This window comes from Haemaphysalis longicornis, unplaced genomic scaffold, assembly GCF_048455015.1.
Source record: "Haemaphysalis longicornis isolate Haplotype H1 unplaced genomic scaffold, Haemaphysalis longicornis Haplotype H1 scaffold_1, whole genome shotgun sequence".
In the NCBI taxonomy this organism is placed as follows: domain Eukaryota; kingdom Metazoa; phylum Arthropoda; class Arachnida; order Ixodida; family Ixodidae; genus Haemaphysalis; species Haemaphysalis longicornis.
Genome location: NW_027526203.1, coordinates 235,187,764 through 235,206,290, shown reverse-complemented (window position 1 = coordinate 235,206,290; position 18,527 = coordinate 235,187,764). Strand labels below are relative to the sequence as shown.

General features: G+C 46.1%; 1 protein-coding gene across 1 annotated transcript in view; it reads right to left on the bottom strand.

Moving 5' to 3' along the window:
* LOC144158205 (microtubule-associated serine/threonine-protein kinase 3-like) overlaps window positions 1-18,527 on the bottom strand; it is a 102,664-nt gene that overhangs the window by 40,266 nt on the left and 43,871 nt on the right. Inside the window, exons 5-6 of the mRNA XM_077688904.1 lie at window positions 7,982-8,154; window positions 5,180-5,250 (exon numbers count right to left, since the gene is read on the bottom strand). Of these exons, the coding sequence (XP_077545030.1) occupies window positions 5,180-5,250; window positions 7,982-8,154 (244 nt within the window). The remainder of the gene's footprint in view (window positions 1-5,179; window positions 5,251-7,981; window positions 8,155-18,527) is intronic.

Here is an 18,527-nt window from a genome sequence, read left to right as displayed (position 1 = left end):
GCCTTATCTTAATCCATTGTTTACCGCAGAATTTTCTTACCTGATTTTTTTAGTAGTTTTCTGACTGCGCCTACTTCTAACCCGGCCATAAGGTAGTCATTTTGGTAGCCAACCTGTTCGCGCTCCGCCCAGTCCTCTTTCGGACCAACTTGCATTTGCTTCTCTTAATTTGTACTATGATGCATTCTACATAAATAATTTCAAAACCCATGAGGCTCAATTCCAATTCGAAACCGCTATTCTTATCAGCTGTCTGCCTATTTCCCTCTCGGGGGGCGTATGTTTTCTGTCAACATGTTCAGCGGTACCTTACGTTGCTGCCCTAGAAGTTAACATGGGAATTACGCATTGGCTGAGGGACATTGTTTTAAACTTGAAGCGTTACTTACGCAAGAGGATTACTAAAATTATTGAGTAATTGTTCGTGGGCGCTTGCCGTACGCCACAAGCCAAGCTCATCAAGCCTCCGCAGAAATGCGACATCGCCGCCAACCGGAAGCGTGAACGCGGGCGCCAGAAGCAACCGCCCGCGACCTGAAGCTGGAATCGGGCGCAGCGGCAACTGGAGTGCGGAAAGGGGAGGCGTGTCGCTAGGCTCGCCGACAATGACACAACGGCGGAGACGCTGGAAAGCATCCGTGATATCAGGAAGCGTCGTTCCCGCGCAGTTAAGTTAATGGACCTTTTTCCAGTACCGGTCCTCCTAGCGGCCGCCACAGCGAACTAGAAATGGCAGTCCGGAACGCGCCCCAAAAAGTTGGGCTTTCGGAGAACTCGTGCAACAAATATCCTGGTCCTGCAGTCCCTCCCGCATCCATCCGTCTCCCGAACCTTTCACAAGAATGTCATGGTAGCACGCGCACGTTCTCATGAAATCTGCAGTGGTCGAAGCACCCTTTCTTTACTTTTTTTTTTTTCATTTTCCTTACTACCCTTCTGGTAGCCATGTGCTTGCAGCGTGGTCAGCCTCAAACGTTTGCCCCTTTCCTTAGAACGATTTTCTCGTGTTTTCGTACGAACCCACCACGAGCGGTCCACAGAAATGGATGAATGAATGAATCTTTATTAACATAAGGATGGCGACTCAGCCTAAGTGGAGGCGGGTGGGGAGGGTGGTGTCAAAGAAAAAAATAAAAACGTACAGTGCTAAGCAGAAAGCTGAGGGGCGCCCTTTTGTTTATTTTGCCGAAGGCGCCTTCCAAGAATGGCGTACCGGCAGCCTGCGCATGCGCAGATCGCTACTGGAAAAAGGTCCATTCTCTAGCCGTTACTCGGCGGACGCGCTCGCCAGCAGTGCCCGAAATTGAACTCATCCCCCCAAATCGCCTCTCTCACCGGAGTGGATGCCAGCGCCAACATTGTTTCACTGAACCACAATAACAGGCAGCCGAAATTTACGCTAGGCTCTCAAAAGAAACGGAAGGCCTATAATAGGAACAGAAACGAAAGTGTGTCGTGATTACAAATTATACCAGGAAATACGATTAAACGCATGAATGTGCAAATTACTTTTCAAATTTCCGTGACCGGTCTACCGGCCAAACGATGGATGGAACCTCCTGTCCAAGGGCGTGCGCCGTCACGGTGCTCACAGAAAATACACCTCGAAACGCTGGAGCTGTCCCATTCTGGTACAAATTCAGCAACGCATCCACACAAGCGTACATGTTCTCTGCCTTGTTAAGCAAGCGATTCGTGTCCGCGTCTGTCCATGGCTTGCCCAAGCGAAGAGTTGTCACAGTATGAAAAAGAAGTTAGCTTTCCCAAACCGATTTCAAAACTTCATTTCTCCGTGGTTCCAGCTCCCTTGTTTAAATCCCATCCAACCCTCCTCCCTGTGAAGTGTAGCAAATAAGAATCTACGCTTTGTTGAGCTTCCGCCATTCTATCGCTTTCACTTTTGCAGCGAACCTGTATACAGTAAAATCTCGATATAACGAACTTCAGGGGACCGTGGAAAATTGCTCGTTATTCTGAAAGGTCGTTATAGTGAAAATCGCAAAATTTAAGAAAACAAATAGTATTTCAATGCCTAAAACGACCTACGTGTACAGCAGTGCATCCTTGGAGTCATTTTTCACAAAAAAAATGCACTAGTGATCATGAAACAATGCGCGTTTATTTAAAGTGGTTGGCGATTTTCATCTAGCGCGAGTAGCACAAGCTTCCTAGCACGAAGGACTCAAACTCTTACACATTCCTGGGGAGTGAATCAGTGGCCGTGCGGTTTTTCCCCGGACATGTGCGGAGTTTTTGTATGCTGTCCACCACATCCGCAGTCGTCGCGTGCTCGTCGTATACATAGTCTTCGAGTGCTGCTACGGCACCCTCAGAGGCATCGTTGTTCATGCCATCCTCGCTGCCATCTTCACTTCTTCATCCTGAACGCTCACGGTCTAGGCAATGTCCTCTGTTGTCAGCTCCGCTGATGTCCGTGAAGATCCAGCAAGCCACGTGAGCAGCGGCGGAACGTAGAAAAAGTTGGGGTGAGCGCGAATAGCGCGGCCGCGGCTTTCGGGACGGAGAAGGCTACCCATGCTTCATTTTTTCTCTTCTCCTCACCTTTTTTCTCCCTCTTGCATCGGCTGCCGCATTCCGCGGAGCAAGTTGCAAGACGTCCTCTTCTTCGCTGCGCTTTGCCGTGTCGTCTACTAGCACACTGCCCCGGTTGCCGCGATTGTTTAACGGACTTCTAAGAGTCTCCGGCCTTGAAAATATGAGTTCGTAGTACTGAGGTGTTGTTAACATGGCACGGAACTAAATAAAACGATCGTTATTTTGAAACGTTCGCTATTCTGAAGTACGTTGTAGTGAAATAATTTTACATTAAAACTATAAGCAGTCGGCGTGGGATTTCTTAAACGCTCGTTAATCTGAAAAGTTCGTTAATGTGGTGTTCGTTGTACCGAGGTTTGACTGTATTGCTACCGCCGAATGGCTCAATCGTGTCCGGCGCCCGCGCACCGAAGCACTTCGGGGCAAATCCAACTTTCTCGCGAAGGCACTGTAGCTCTGAATAAATGTACAGTCACGGACAAAGGAAACACGAACACAAAAATATGAATCAGAACACACAAACAGCGCGATCTCTTTCCGTGCAAGTGAAACTTTTGCGTGGCATTATTGCACCATAACAACGATTGGAAATGTGTCTTTCCAAATACACTACTAAGCCCGCAATCTATATTCTTTCTTTTTGCGTGTTCTAGATGGTATTTTTGTGTTCTCATTTCAGTTGTCTATGATTGTACATACCGTGCAAAAAATCCTACGGCAATCGCCCCGTTACTCTAAGGTCCCGCCGTTTCACCTTATGCATTCATGCATCAGCTTATTTATGTCCTCTGCAGGGTGAAGTCCTGCCCCAGTATGGGAGGTTTCCGACGAATACTACTACACCAGGGTGGTCAAATCCTGCTCTGGTGGGGGTATACTGTTTTTGCCCCAGAAAGCCTCCTGCATGCATAATTTTCCTGTATATTTTAGCCTCACTAGTAACAGCTGTTACAATTTCTACCGGACCGGACACCACTGCCGTCTTCTCAAGTATATTAGGCACAAGGTAATCATGCCTAAAAATAAAAGGGGATGCAGCCGGGCGCCATAATAGCAAGCAGCCTTTCCGCCGTGTTTTTTTTTTTACGTCACAATGCGCTACGCAAGTATACGTAATTATGCTTTCTTTTCGCGAGGACGGTTAATAGGTTGTTGACGACTGGAACCCGCGTTTAGTCGGCCAAAAATGTGCCTACTATAGATCATACCACAAGCTGCATGCAGCACTGTGGAGGCTACATTGTTGTCGATACAGCGACCACTGAGGGCGCCTAATTCACCATGAAGGGGGTTTTGAAAGGACCTTTCAGTCTCCCCTCTCGGCAGGTGGAACCGCAAGGCCCCGGCGCACATTTTCGCTTTCCTTCGCGGTGAGTTAGGCCGGTTAGGCGCCCTTAGTGGGCGCTCTACTGACAACAATGTAGCCTCCACAGTGCTGCATGCAGCTTGTGGTATGAACTATAGTTGCCGCTACGCGTTATTCAAACGATCTTGAGTGAGTTAGCGAAAAAATTGGCCGCGTATCTGCTTATTTCGTTGCAAATGTCGTCAAAAGACGATAGTCTTTATTGACTTTTGCCAAGTAAATGCCTCCCTTCGCTTTCCCGCTCACCTCTCATGTTGTTCCTCTTGCGTCGCGCTAGTCCCATTGTAAAGACGCCAAAGGTTTGCTTAAATCATTTTAAATTTCCCGCGTTCCACTGCTCCAAACCGGGTGTCTCGATGCCAACGCTGCCGTACGGTGAAGACGCGCGTGAATCGAGGCGCCGTACTTCAACGTTTATAGAACCGCGTTTCCCTACTCCACGTGTGTTGCGAGCAGAACGTGGAACCTATCTAGCGAAACCTTTCGTAACTGTTGCCGGTTGATTCCTTAAAATGCCGCAAGAAGCTATAGTGGCGCGGGCGACAGCAGGCGACAGCAAAGTGATTTTTTTTCTGGAGTTGATGAAGTATTTAATTTCGCCAAATTCAAGCATGTATGATTTTTTTATAAAGGAACACTGCAAACATCACTTCTGTATTAATTTGTTCTCTTATATTTGCGTAATGTCTTGTTCTTCTTCAACAATGTTGACAGGTATGAACATTACACCGGACTTAGACGGGTAGATTTAGCTGTGACTATATAAGAATATTGCGCAGGCATTGTTTTAGTTTGGCCGGGTGGCTGAATCGAAAGCACTTACACACCATCAGAATTGCATACGCCCCCCACAGTTCTCTTTCGCCACGTTGGAAATGAAAAATTGAGCCAAACGGCTTCATTCAAGCATTAAAATAATGCCTTCACCTACGTTTGCTTCCAACTAATCCGTTTCTAAATCAGCAGTGAAACGTTTGCCGAAAACAAGGCCGTGTTGCCTACCAGATAAATATGCTATCAGCAGTAGCAAGGTGGAAATGCAGATGGTCCCATAGTTCACAGCTACTTACATTAAAATAATTTCCCCGATGTCACGTTTTTAGGAAGGGAATGAGTAGTTGCACACAAAATCATTTCCCTTAAAATTAATTTTGTAGGACTCAATAACGAGGATCACACAAGTAACTGTGCATTGGCGTCATACTGCACTCCCAATTTTCGAGACAGGCGGGGCGGATTGGTCGCCACCCGACTTACAGTGCCCGACGCAGACCTTGTTGGTGTCAAAGTCGATAACCTTGACTCTTCCCCCGGGTATGATTAACATGCTGGAAAGAAGACAATAATTACGTCGTTTGACTAAACAGACTGCGTGTGCGTGTGTTAATGCCCTCAGCGATGGCTCGTGTTATTGGCAAAAGTGAGAACATAATTTCGAAATTGGGATGCGATGAGTGCATTACAAAAGCGGAGTACATTATCGAAAACAACTGAAATTTGCTGATGCAGGCAAAGGCAAAGACGAGTGAAAGGAAAACAAGCCAGACGTGGAACTAGGCAACGTGCGTCCGTTTTGCTTTGCAGCTTTGCCAGTACTGTCTACAAGAACATCTCATTTTTCTTGAGCATTGCTCGATATTACACCCGGTATCGGTGGTCTGCCGTAGCTTCATTCGCTTCATATAAAAAAAATAAATTCCAGATTTAAGGAGACTGCGGCTCCTGACCCGGTTAGTGTTCAGAAGGACTTATGTCACATGCTTTTGTTAGCGATTTTTTACAAATGGTTTACAAATTCACAGGAACTATACCGCTTCAATAGAGGGCGATTTTTGGTAACACTAAAAAAATAACACCATTCCAAAACTTGAGTAAGTTGCAGAAGTCCCCATAAAAATTTCAGGAAATTTACAAGGTTTCGAATACTTTGTTGTTGCAGGATATTTTACTGACCAGAGAAGAAAAAAGTGAGCTAGGTGGGTGCCAGGACTTGCTAAACGTTAGCCACTATGGGCTCACCAACGAAAACAATGAAATCTGTTGTACTCCCTCCAGTGGAGCAAGTCGATCTCCGAGACGAGAGCGAAAGGAAAGAGGGATTTAGAATCGGTGGAAAGTAGTAGCTGGGGACAGGGGAAGTCCCAACAAACCGGGCCATCTCCACTAATGTGAAACCTTGGGGGGGGCGAAGCATGAAGTGTATAAGTATTATTGGCGCCTTGGCGTTTTTGCCCACGGATATGAAACCGTTGGACGGTATACAGGCATACAGATTTGCTGTAAAAGTCTCGTGTCTTTGAAGCGCGAAGCATTCTAGCGTGAGGCGTTGGTAAACGAGTGTCCCGGTGTGTTCGTTTAGTAGGCGTTACGTTACATAAGTGTACGAATCAAAACTGTTACTCAGAAAATGTATCTTCTACTCGTAGCACGTTTGCCGTACCTGCAGTGTTCTTCTTCGACAAAACTGCATTTCTTAATAATGAAGACCTCTAGGGCAAACCACAGGAAGAAAGTCGCCTTGGCGCTTTAAGAAAATAAAGAAACAGCTGGAAAGCTTTGCTTGAATGGGCTTCACTTGCGTTGATTTATTTCAAATGAACTGTCCTGAAACTCTCCTCCGATACGACATAACCCTCTAAGGAATTATGTTTCGTTAAGCAAAACCATTCTCCAGAATTTCTAATTTGGCTAATGTGTTGTGACAGCCCATGTATAGTTCTCTATTTCAGATTTGACTGAAACGATACCCCTTAGAGCTTTTCTGCGTGTTTTAAGACGCGATTGCGAGTGGGGGGACTCAGGTCGGTCGCTTGATCGCTTCCTGTGTATCTGCTTGTAGCACACGTCGTATACACCCATTTCTATAGTGCTTGTCAACACGCTGAATTTGTCGGCTAGCAATGGCTTCAGCCAGGACAACTAATGTGCTCGCTGTTATTTCCTCAACCAACAAGAACATCTGCCACAAATGCATCGCGAGTAATGAGCTGTTCACACTATGAAAACAATCCACACCTTCCAGTAGGGCATTGTGACAGCAAAGTACACAACCGTGAAACTGCTAGAGAATGCAACTTACTGCAAATGTTTCTGATTTCATTTGTACTAGTTAAAAGGACACCGCATACGGGAGTTATACCCATCGCCTAATTACTTGATAACGATAAGATTAAAGCAGGAAACGCGTAAACCATTTTCTATGTATTTTTCCGATTTGCGTGCACTCTTTTACGAGAAAACTGCTTTCAAAGGTGCTCTTTCCCTCACAACGCGCTCCGTACACTTCGTGCGCGCCTACTGCGCAGGCACACTGGCATTCCCTTCAGGGCGGAATTTACCCAGCTGCGAGCATGTTTAGCGTGTATTAGCACTGCTTAAGGAAGCACAGAGCCCAGAGTAAGCATACACCAGGTGAGAAGGGAAAAAAAGTAAGACTAAGGCTGCACGAAACCAAATAGAAACTTGTGGGATGCCACTACCAAATGAATGAGGCGAGGGCCCATGATATTTCCTGTTCTTTTGAGAAATCGAAATTAACTGAGGATAGGTGTCTATAAAATGGGAAATAAAAGCTAGGTAAACTAAACAAAGAGGCCACGAAAAAGAGCTCGACCAATTCACTTTTTTGTTCCTGGACATTCACAGGCGTACTGGGATACATACTGTTGTGCACAAATGTCACTTGAGCATAGTTTCGTGTAAGCGACAAACTTTTTGTTGGTTGATGGAAGTTCGTTGAGAGGAAATTTTATTGCACTTTCAAACTACATGTATTTAATGTATTTTGTAAAAGATCTCCTTGGAGCTCCGAGTGCATGTGCGCAAAGTGGAGCAATTTGAAATCATTTACGCCCGCCGGAGTTCCTCTGAAGCTATCAAAGATAGAGAAGCAGCTCCCCTGAACTTATTTTGTGCTGTGGCTACCAATTGTCGAAAGCCACTTTAGAAGGCGCAGTTACTCCCGCGCCGTGCAAACCTCGTCGAAAAACGCGCCCCCAGCGGCGGGATGGTCGTGTTCTTACTAATTTGCTGGTTTTGGCAACGACCTTGGCCACGTACTTGGATGCCTTGATGTCTCTGTGCAGGAATCCCCTCAGGTGCAGGTGTTCGGTAGCCAGGATTAATTGCGCCATGACGATGCGGCATTCTTCGGTAGGTAAGTAGACAACCTTGTCTAAAACGCGCATCAGGTCAACGCCAAAAACGAATTCCATCATGGTAACATAGGCATCCTGAAACGGAAAAACAGGCACGTGGAAAGGCGGTATATAGGTGCCAATCTACATTCGCTGTAGTAGGTGTTACTTACAGACTAGGCAGGTAAGCTTAAAGGGCCAGCCTTCACGTGGCTACGAAGCCAATGTGAGTGCCGCCCACGATGCATCAAACGTCGAGTCACAAGAACGCGGATCGACCCCTGGTATCGGAACGTTGGAAGTCGTTGGAATACCTTATACGTATTAGATATCTTAGTTGTCTCGGTAAACGTCGGTCCATCATCTGATTTCATGAGCTTCCCATACTTACATCGACACTTCTCCCCATATTCATTTATTTTTACTCGCAGTGGAGTGCACGGTTTTCTTTCACAGTGGTGTAAAACATTTAGACACATAGAAGCAAAACAAAAATCCCGGGCCATCTCCACTAACATGAAACTTGGGGAGGGGCGAAGCATACAGTGTAAAAGTGTATTCTTGGCGCCTTGGCGTTTTTGCCAACGGAGATAAAACCATTGGGGGTAGAGGCATACAGCTTTGCTGTAAAAGTCTCCTGTCTTTGAAGCACGAAGCATTCTAGCGTGAGGCGTTGGTAAACGAGTGTCCCGGTGTGTTGCTTTAGTAGGCGTTACGTTAAATAAGTGTACGAATCAAAACTGTTACTCAGAAAATGTATCTTCTACTCGTAGCACGTTTACCGTACCTGCAGTGTTCTTCTTTGACAAAACTGCATTTCTTATTAATGAAGACCTCTAGGCCAAACCGCAGGAAGAAAGTCGCCTTAGCGCTTTAAGAAAATAAAGAAACAGCTGGAAAGCTTCGCTTGAATGGGCTTCACTTGCGTTGATATATTTCAAATGAACTGTCCTGAAATTCTCCTCTGATACGACATAACCCTCTAAGGAATTATGTTTCGTTAAGCAAAACCATTCTCCAGAATTTCTAATTTCGCTAATGTGTTGTGACAGCCCATGTATAGTTCTCTATTTCAGATTTGACTGAAACGACACCCCTTAGAGCTTTTCTGCGTTGTTTTAAGACGCGATTGCGAGTGGGGCGACTCATGTCGGTCGCTTGATCGCTTCCTGTGTATCTGCTTGTAGCACAAGTCGTATACACCCATTTCTATAGTGCTTGTCAACACACTGAATGCCCGTCTTTGATGCCCGAAGCTCTCTAGCGCGAGGCATAAGCGAGTTTCCCGGTGTTTTAGTACCGTGACTACATGAGACGACGATTACGACGAAGGAGATGCCAACAGCACCAGCCCCTAAGGGGCTTCGCACCTAAAAGGAATAAAATAGTGGAACCTCCCCCCTTGAAAATTACTTCGCTTTCACTGCATGGAATAATGTACGAAACGACTTCCCTTTGGACGAAGGTTTAGCGCGGTGAACCAGCTCCCCCAGCACCACGTTTTATTGATGCACTTCACCTTCTGCCCTTCACTGCAAGAAACCTGTGAGAAAAAAAAACGGTCTAAGCAATGTGCAAAGTGGTACGACGATAACTGGAACATTTAAAAAAAAATTTCCCGAGCGAATCATTGCTCATTTCGCGCTGAAACTCTTCACGAAGGTCGCATTTTGTGGTCTATTTTGTTTTACACCGGGAACAACGACGTTTCTTACCTGTTTATTGTGAAAATAAATAAAAACCATTTTCGCCTATGGGAAAATGGCGGCCGGTCTGAACGTCAGGGCCAGTGCAAGCTGATCTTGGAACGGCGGTGCCCCCTGGGGTATGCAGAGCGAAACCGACGATAGAGATTCACGGTGGGAAGGAGCCAAATCAGGTTGCTGACGATCAGAAAATCTCTCGTTCCTAGTTCAGGATGATGACAAACAGTTGCATAACAGCTGATACCCATCACAATAAACTATTTCCATCGTTCATCGTCGCCAATAATTTTGTTTCCTCGCCTGCTTTCACATTTTCTGCAATGCTCTTTGAAGTAACTCTGATCTTCTGATCGCCTGCTACTCCATTCGGCTCCTTCCTGCCGTGGGAGGAGGGTGAATCCCCATTGACCGTTTCGCTCTGCATACCCAAGATCAGCTTGCACTGGCTCGCATGTCCAAATCGGCCGCCATTTTCCCATAGGCAAAAATCGCTTTTATTTATTTTATTTATTTTCAGAATAAAAAGGTAAGTTCCCGGTGTCAAACAAAATCCACTACAAAATGCGACCTTAGCGTGAAGTTTGAGCGCGAACAGAGCGGCGGTGGTTCGCCCAGGAAAAAAGTTTAGTGTTCCAATTATCGTCGTGCCACCCTGTGTTTTGTTACGAGAACTTGCTGCGCCGAGTATGGGGAGTCGCTGGCGATACGCATAAAATCTATCCCGTAAACCATCCTGGTAACGTAAAGATACTCCAAAGACAGTAGTATCGGTGGGGTGTCCTTTTTCTCTGGCGTTATAGAGCTAACGTGTAAAAAGTCGCTGCATCTATGGGCATCGAAAATTCTTTAGCATGTACAAATGCATCACCAGACTGCTGCTGCCAGGTGCGCTACATTTAAAGCAAGCCGGATCGAAAGCAGCGTACTTAGCAGGCTACGTGCTAGCGGGACAGACCGTGGGTGCGATCGGAAGCACTCCGACCTTCGCTTCGGTGGCACTTTTTGGAACTAGAAGCCAACACGCAACGCTGCTCGGAAGCGAGCGCCGAAAATAGAAAGTTGCGCTGAGCCTCTGCGGCCTGCGCGGAATTCCGGTTCTTTGCCCATTCGCCTTAATGCCGAGCCGCCATTCAGATGTGGATCAGTGTAACGCGGCCTACGCAACGTTACCTGTGGCGTGAGCCGAAAATGGCGAAACAAACACTCTCATGTTGCTCTCTCCTGCCCTTTCCCGCGGGCTAGTCTTTGCGAGTGCTCCCCTCTCGAGCAGGGTCCCGCTTGGCAGCGCCATTTTGCCGGAACTATAAGAAACAATTAACACGGTTTGTCCAGCCTTTGCCAGCTGCCAGATGGCGTTGATCCAGCGCTCGGCCGGTGACGTAGGGTGCATCGATGCAAGCGCCGTCGAACGGAGACGCGCGTGAATCGAGGCCCCCTACAATGATGTAATGCGAGATGCCCTCTTCCGCGCGCTACACCCCGGACAAGCGGCCAACTCGGCGTCCCTACTTTTTCTATTGCAAAGCGGATGACACGAGAGGCAATATAATACAGGCGGCGTTGTTCGGAGTAACCCAGCCTACTGCGGCAAGGGGGCCCCGCCCCGTCGGTTGTGTGGAGCCGATGTTATTGGAAAGACTGTCATTAAACCCGCGTCTGTTCGTTCGTGCATGCGCACTTTGAGTATATCCGCAGAGCAAGCAGTCGCACTAGAAGCACGCAGTAAGAAAAACTCCCATGCCACTTCTTCGTAGAGATCTCATCGGCTGCCGATAAATTTTAAAAAGGTTTCAAAAACAAGTTTCAAACGAATGTGTGCAAATATTTATATGTTTATAGATTCCAAAGAGTAGCTTGTACTCAGTTATGCATCAGGCGTGTTCTGTTATACAGAACGAAGAACACATATTTCACACTTGAACTACCAGCGCATCTCCCTCCCACAGCCTTGTAAAAATGAAGAGGCTGGCTCCTCTACAATGCAGAGACAGAAATGTATGGTGTGGATCCGCGGCAACAGGTCCGCGTGTGCCAAGAAGCCGTACGCCCTCGTGAGTCCTCATTCACTGTCAGCAGCCGGAAAATCCGACGGGATGGAATATTTAACGCGCTGAGTATCCTGCAGCTCATGTTACGGGCAACACTAAATATTCAACGAAACGGAACATCCTTTATATCCTTTTCGTGGCTTTATACCGGATGAGACGAGATTTCCAGTCAGTCAGATATCGAGGCCGAATATCCAACCAGACCTGTATAACCCACTATACAAAATGTGCGATGAGACCGGGCATTCGAGCACGCTAAGCACTTGTTGCTTGACCTCGCGAGAAAATTTTATTCGTTCCACGCCTCCAACTAATGTGCAAAATCGGCAGCTTTCATTGTTGGTAGGCACAGTAAATTACCTTGGATAGTTTAAATTAGTTCGTTGGCCAGAATTACCACCTTAATTTAATTCATTTCTCGTTTTGAGGTGCGGCGTCCTTGTGATTTGGCTGAAAAAAATTCACGCGTTAACCGTCGTGAAGGTATCGTTCGATATTTAAAAAAAAAAGCTGAGAACATGTGATTCTTTCAAAAGCTGTTTTCGGCAAGGAAGCTACTTATTTCTTTGGTAAAACCGTCTATGCACAAAAAAATGGAAGGCGCGTTCTTTGCACCACAGCACAACGGGTATTACGGCAGTGAAGCATACGTCAGTGTTATCCGAAGCATACTCCTACTCCACACTCTGCTCGCCTTCGCAATACTCGACCTGTTCCTTTTCTCACTACTCACACTCGTAGTACTCGCACTACAACATTTCTTTTTTGTGCAACGATCCAGTGGTACTGTCAGGTGATGGCAAGTAATGCTCCGAAGTCAAAGATGTTTTGCAAGGAATGCTTCCAAACAATAAACTGTGTATCCGCCTTTGAGTTTATTTTAGGCGAGACTGCTGACATGCTACGGAGAATGCTACGGAGATCGATTCCTAGGCTTTCTCCTCTACACGGTAAATGCAGTCAATCAGTTTCAAGCACCGCGTACCCAAGAAGCCAGTTGCTGCGTACACAAATGGAGGGATTTGTATCTTCTATTAACCACCTTTCCACAATATACAGATGTCTGCACTCACGTTGACAAAACTGCAAGCATGGATGTGCTTCTAGGTACCAGCTAAAACAGTTTCGACTGCCTCTGGGCTGCGCAGGTGCCTGTAAAATTATGTTCTTTATATGACGGCACCGCTCCCTGTTAGTGATTGCGACCGCGCTAATCAGCTCCGGCTCACGGCCGTAGACTAACCGTCACCATCACAGTTGGCAAGCTCAATGAAGGTTATTCTCTCCCTCTCTCCCTCCCTCCCTCCCTCCCTCCCTCCCCCCCCCCCCTCTCTCTCTCTCTCTCTCTCTCTCTCTCTCTCTCTCTCTCTCTCTCTCTCTCTCTCTCTCTCTCTCTCTCTCTCTCTCTCTCTCTCTCTCTCTCTCTCTCTCTCTCTCTCTCATATGACGGCAAACTTTTCACCTTTTGGATAGTGTTGGAACCGCGTTTTCGATGTACGTAAACTACAAGGACGCATTTCACCGCATGGTGCTTCGCAATTTGATTCCTACCTTAGTCTTTGAGGCCAAAGCGGGTCATGGATATCACTCATTCGTTAGGCCGCAAGATATTAGAAGCACTAGTTCTTAAGTTGAGCCGTCAACTTGGCGCAAATGCATATAGAAGGTCGTTATAACGCGAAGCATAAGCAATTTGGAAAACAAAAGTAACCTGCGTCCCATGAATCTTCTCGCCAAAGCTCAACACATTTAGCATATCCAACAAGCCTGAATATTAACCAAGACAGAAGGCACGACCAGGCCTGTATATTCAATGAATAGGAGTTTCTAAGGACCACGAGTATACCGCGTTGGGCGTTCCGTCTCGTTGGATATTTAGGCTCCTTGAATATTCAGGCATTCATTCACTTTGTCTGGTCATGTGCTGTGCGGTGACTAGCTAAGGGAGAGACACGGGTCTGGATGCGCGGGATGAAATCCATAAATAGATTTCTTGGTCTAAGAACATCACCCATATATTAAACTGTCAAAGTTGAGGCGGAATCGATTGATCTACAAAACGGCCGTTTTAATTTCTTTCGTGCACTATGCACTATTCTACTCTAGTGTATCATCATCTGTAACTGTTGGACTATATCTAACTCATAACATTTATTTATTGCCATGAGTGTCTGATCCTCCCCCTCACTCTACGCTTGGCGGCGAAATAAAAGCTGACAATCAAGACCTGCCAACAGATGATATTCGTCCTGTCAGATGAACTAGAACACGTTGCATTAGTCTCTAGCCTTACCAATAAATGCATGCATGGCTCCGGCAAGGATTTTGTTCGCACGCGCAGACGTACGTTTTAAAAGCGCTCCACGGCAACTTTATCCTACTCCTTGTACTGTACGACTAAGCTACAAAGATAAGGTTAAAAAAAGCATTGAATGCCAGTGAGATGGCATGCCGCCTTGAAGTTTCACTCAAATCGCCCTCGTACCCCTAGTGAAATATTAAAATTATTATGGTATATTTTATTCTAACAAAATAGGCGAGGTTACCTTTGGGAGCCCTGCATCCGGTTCTCGATACCGACCCACTTCAAGAATATTTTTCTATGATATTCCTTCAGGGTAAAAAGCCATAAAACAATATTACGAAGTGGAATTGTAAGAGTTAAACAAAATGTCTTTCTTTGCTGCTGATGGAACAATTCAAAACTGACAAAAAAATCTTATGATGTTAGAGGGACACTGAACTGAAGTTGTCGAATTTCTGCTTGTCTTTGCATTGCGTAGACGGGATCAAATAACCATGCCTTAATCTTTTATGCGGGAGCTAAAGTAGTATTTATTTATGAAGCCTGAAAGGAAAAAATATCAGGCGACATCTGCGGTGGCCGCAACAATTACAGCAGTGACGCGAAATGACGCGAACTACCCGCTACCCGCTTCGATGTGACTGGACGATGTCCAAGATTTTAAAGTTCGTGCATACGGACTTCCATTTTGTACTAGTGTTATTTCTTTTCTGAGGAAAAAAGCAAATGTGTCGGAATATATTTATTGTGCTTTATTTTTGGGGAGTCATTCAAGCCAGTTTTGGTTTCGGTTCATGCAACACGTCACATCACATCACATCCCTTTAATACCTTCAAGACCCCCATGTAGGGGGTATTACATAAGGGGTGGGTTACAGATAAATGTACACTGCTCTTCAAATGGAAATGTGCGTGGTGACCTTCTTTTTAAATGTTGATGAACATGTGATGGCTGGAACGTCACAGGGAAGGCCATTCCAGGCCACTGCTACAGGGGAAAAAATGAGGCAGAAAAAGTAGTAGCGCGAGCATGTGGCCGGGCAATTTGATACGGGTGGGCAGTGCGGTGAGATATGCGCGTCGGTGGGACGATATAGGGTGGTTGATTAAGAGGGCTGTAGAAAAACTTGTGTAGCAAACAAAGGCTGGTGATGCGGCGGCGCACTGAAGGATTTGAAAGACCAGTTTCGCGTTTAAGGGATGATATGCGTATGTCATATGAATATGAGGAATGAATGAACCTAGTGGCGCGGTTTTGCACTGATTCTAATTCATTGATCAAGTATACCTGGTGCGGACTCCATATGGGAGCCGCATATTCTAGTTTAGTTCGGATTAAAGATTTATAGGCGAGACGTTTGATGTCCAGTGGGGCGTGACGCAAATGACGCTTTAAAAAACCCAGAGATCGGTTTGCTGATGATATGACGTTCGTGATATGCGTGCGCCATGCAAGATCACTGCATAAGGTGACGCCTAGGTATTTATAGGATTGAATTTGTTCAAGAGTCGAGTTAGCTATTACGTAAGAAAAATACAAGAGATTACGCTGACGTTGAAAAGAAACGAGTTTGCATTTAGTGGGGTTAAACTCCATTAGCCACAGGTCGCACCATTGCTGTACACGGTTAAGGTCATTTTGAAGCGCAGTTTGATCAGAAGGGTTAGTAATTTTGCGGTATAGAACACAATCGTCGGCAAACATGCGGATATGAGAATATCCATGAATGGGTAGATCGTTAATATATATTAGAAACAGAGAGAGAAACAGAAGAGGTCCCAGGACAGACCCTTGGGGGACACCCGATGTTACTGAGTGTTACCCGATGTTACACGTCCATGGCTTGCGGCGTTATCTGTGTTCGCGCATTATCTGTGCTTTAACGAATAGTCATGACCGGCTATTCACATTTGGATTGCTAAAATGGGCCATATAAACCTCCTAGCACCGCTTCTAGCGAGCAAGTATCGCTTCCCCCAGAGACGAAGGACGAGTGGAGGCGTACGCAGTGGCTGAACGCCCTCCGCCCCATCGGAGATGCTCAACTGGGAGGCGTTTCTCCCGCACCGTCAGAGATCACCTGTCTCCCCTCGTGGTACCAACCTCGTTGTACAATGCGCGTTAACACAATGCCGAAAATCGGCCAATTCGGGAAAAAAATCTGTAGAACGGGATTCGAAACCGCACAGTGCGGTGATGGTCGCGTACAGCTCCATCCGACTACGCTATAAGAACATATAATAAAAAGCATACAGGGTGTCCCAGCTATCATGCACCAAGATTTAGAAAAAGCAATTGCGCTACTCGAAGAAAACCTGGCGCATAAGGTTTCCAGTACAGTGGACTAGCGGGTAGTATTCTTTCGTTAACGATATCTAATTATCAATTGTAGTTAATTATATAACTCGAGAAGTATTGTCCTAATCATTGAAGTGTTAATGAGGTAAGTACTTGCAGGTACCATCAAGAGGCACCTAAGTGACGTATTTTCAGCGACGATCTAATTGCGTACTCATTTATCCTGACTGATAAAAAAACTGCGAAATATAAAAAATAACACGTGACCGCGCTCCCGCGCGCGTCTTATACCACCGCTCTCAAATAGGTTGATTGAAAGCAACTGCTTTGCCTGTTGAACGCCTGAAGAGACAGCGCCTCAGCTTGATGATGGCACGCATGAAATGAGCAGGAACAGGAACTTTCGCTGGGCGCGTGTGGCAGATAAGGCCCAAACTCGGTCGCGGTTTGTTTTCTTTCTTTTCTTTGTGTCATTCTGGCTAATTCACAGGCAGGCAGCCTGGTTGAGGGCACTGCTTTATGATGCGCGCGAGAGCGCCGTCACGTGGTACTTTTTATATTTCGCGGGGTTTCTTTATTAGTCAGAATAAATGAGTACGCGATTAGTTCGTCGCTGAAAATACCGCACTTGGATGCCTCTCGTGGATACCTACAAGTGCCTCATTGACATTATAATGATTAGGACAGTACTTCTCGAGTTAGATAACTAATGACCAATAATTATTTTGTTATAATTAACCAAAACTTACCGCTCGCTACTCTACTGTGCTGGAAACATTATGCACTAGGCTTTGTTCGAGTACCGCGCTATTGCTATTTTTTTTTAATCTTGGGGCATTATAGCTGAGACACCCTGTACATGCCGAGATCTGTAATACCCCGTCATGTCGTACATCGCTATTTACTTGTTGGATTGCAGCACTCCGAGCTTCTAAACTGAGCATTTATTGAATACTATTTAAGCCGTAAGCTTCCCCCTACCCCCAAATATCTGGTCACCAGCGACTCCCTTCCATAAGGCAAGAAAAGCGATCGCGAGTGTGTGGTCGTGCTGCAGACCCGTCTGATAGATTACCCTGCGCAAAAAGTGTTTCTCGTACCTTAGTTTTCCGCTTTACGATAAAAGCTTTGGTTGATTGTAATTTTTTGTAGCCTCGAGTAACTTCGCTCACTCTTCTCCTGCTTTTAATTGACCTTATATTTTCTATAAGTGTACCAGTCGCACACGCAGATGAAGCTTAACTCCAGTAAAGCAAAGTCAGCGAAGCGTCGTAAGCCAATATACCTATCGCATATGCGCTAATGCGGAGTTATTTTGATTTCATCCAATTTTCTAAGCCTAATACAGTGCATAAACTAACAAAATAAAGCCCTATTTTTCCGGGCACAAAGCTTGTCGGCTCTGTTTTCACTGCGGGATCGAATTCTGATGACGCGCGCCGACGGCCGGTCGACTGCTTTCGTCAACGCTAGCCGCGCAGTTAAGCCAATACGAAGGAGTTCGCGTCATATAAAACGCCGCAGGCAATCGGCAAGGAGGATGAAGAAAGGAGAACAGCACTTTTGTATCGATTTCTCTACTAAATAAACTCACGTAAGCTCACCCCGAGTGATCGAAACAGGCCTATATACTCCGAAACTTGTGGTGTTTTTTTTTTTTTGCTCACCTATTAATCACTCCATACTTCCTCTCATGAACGGTGCGATCAGGCCTCTGTACTTTGTTCGTTCCCCATGTTTGTGAGCAGTGGAATTACCACCACGTCGCTTTCACAAGAAAGATCCGCACGATCACGTCTGTGGGGACGAGCACGTCATTCCCGTTCGTAACGAGGAGGACACCGTGATGATGCGTCTTCACGTACGCGTGCGTGCGTACGGTGTTTTCTTTTTCTTTTTCTTTTTTTTTTTTTTTTTTTTTACTGAGAAGCTTTGTTTACCTCTCCTCCCGGCTTTTCGGGAGCTGCTGCTGGTGCTGATGTTCCCTAGACGGATGTCCCGCTGGTTGGCCAGCGGCCTCTTCCCATCCCAGCTCCGGTGGCAAGGAGTATGATTTATTGCGAAAGCACCAGATGGCGCTCGTCTCCATGAATATTGCCCACACCGTCTGC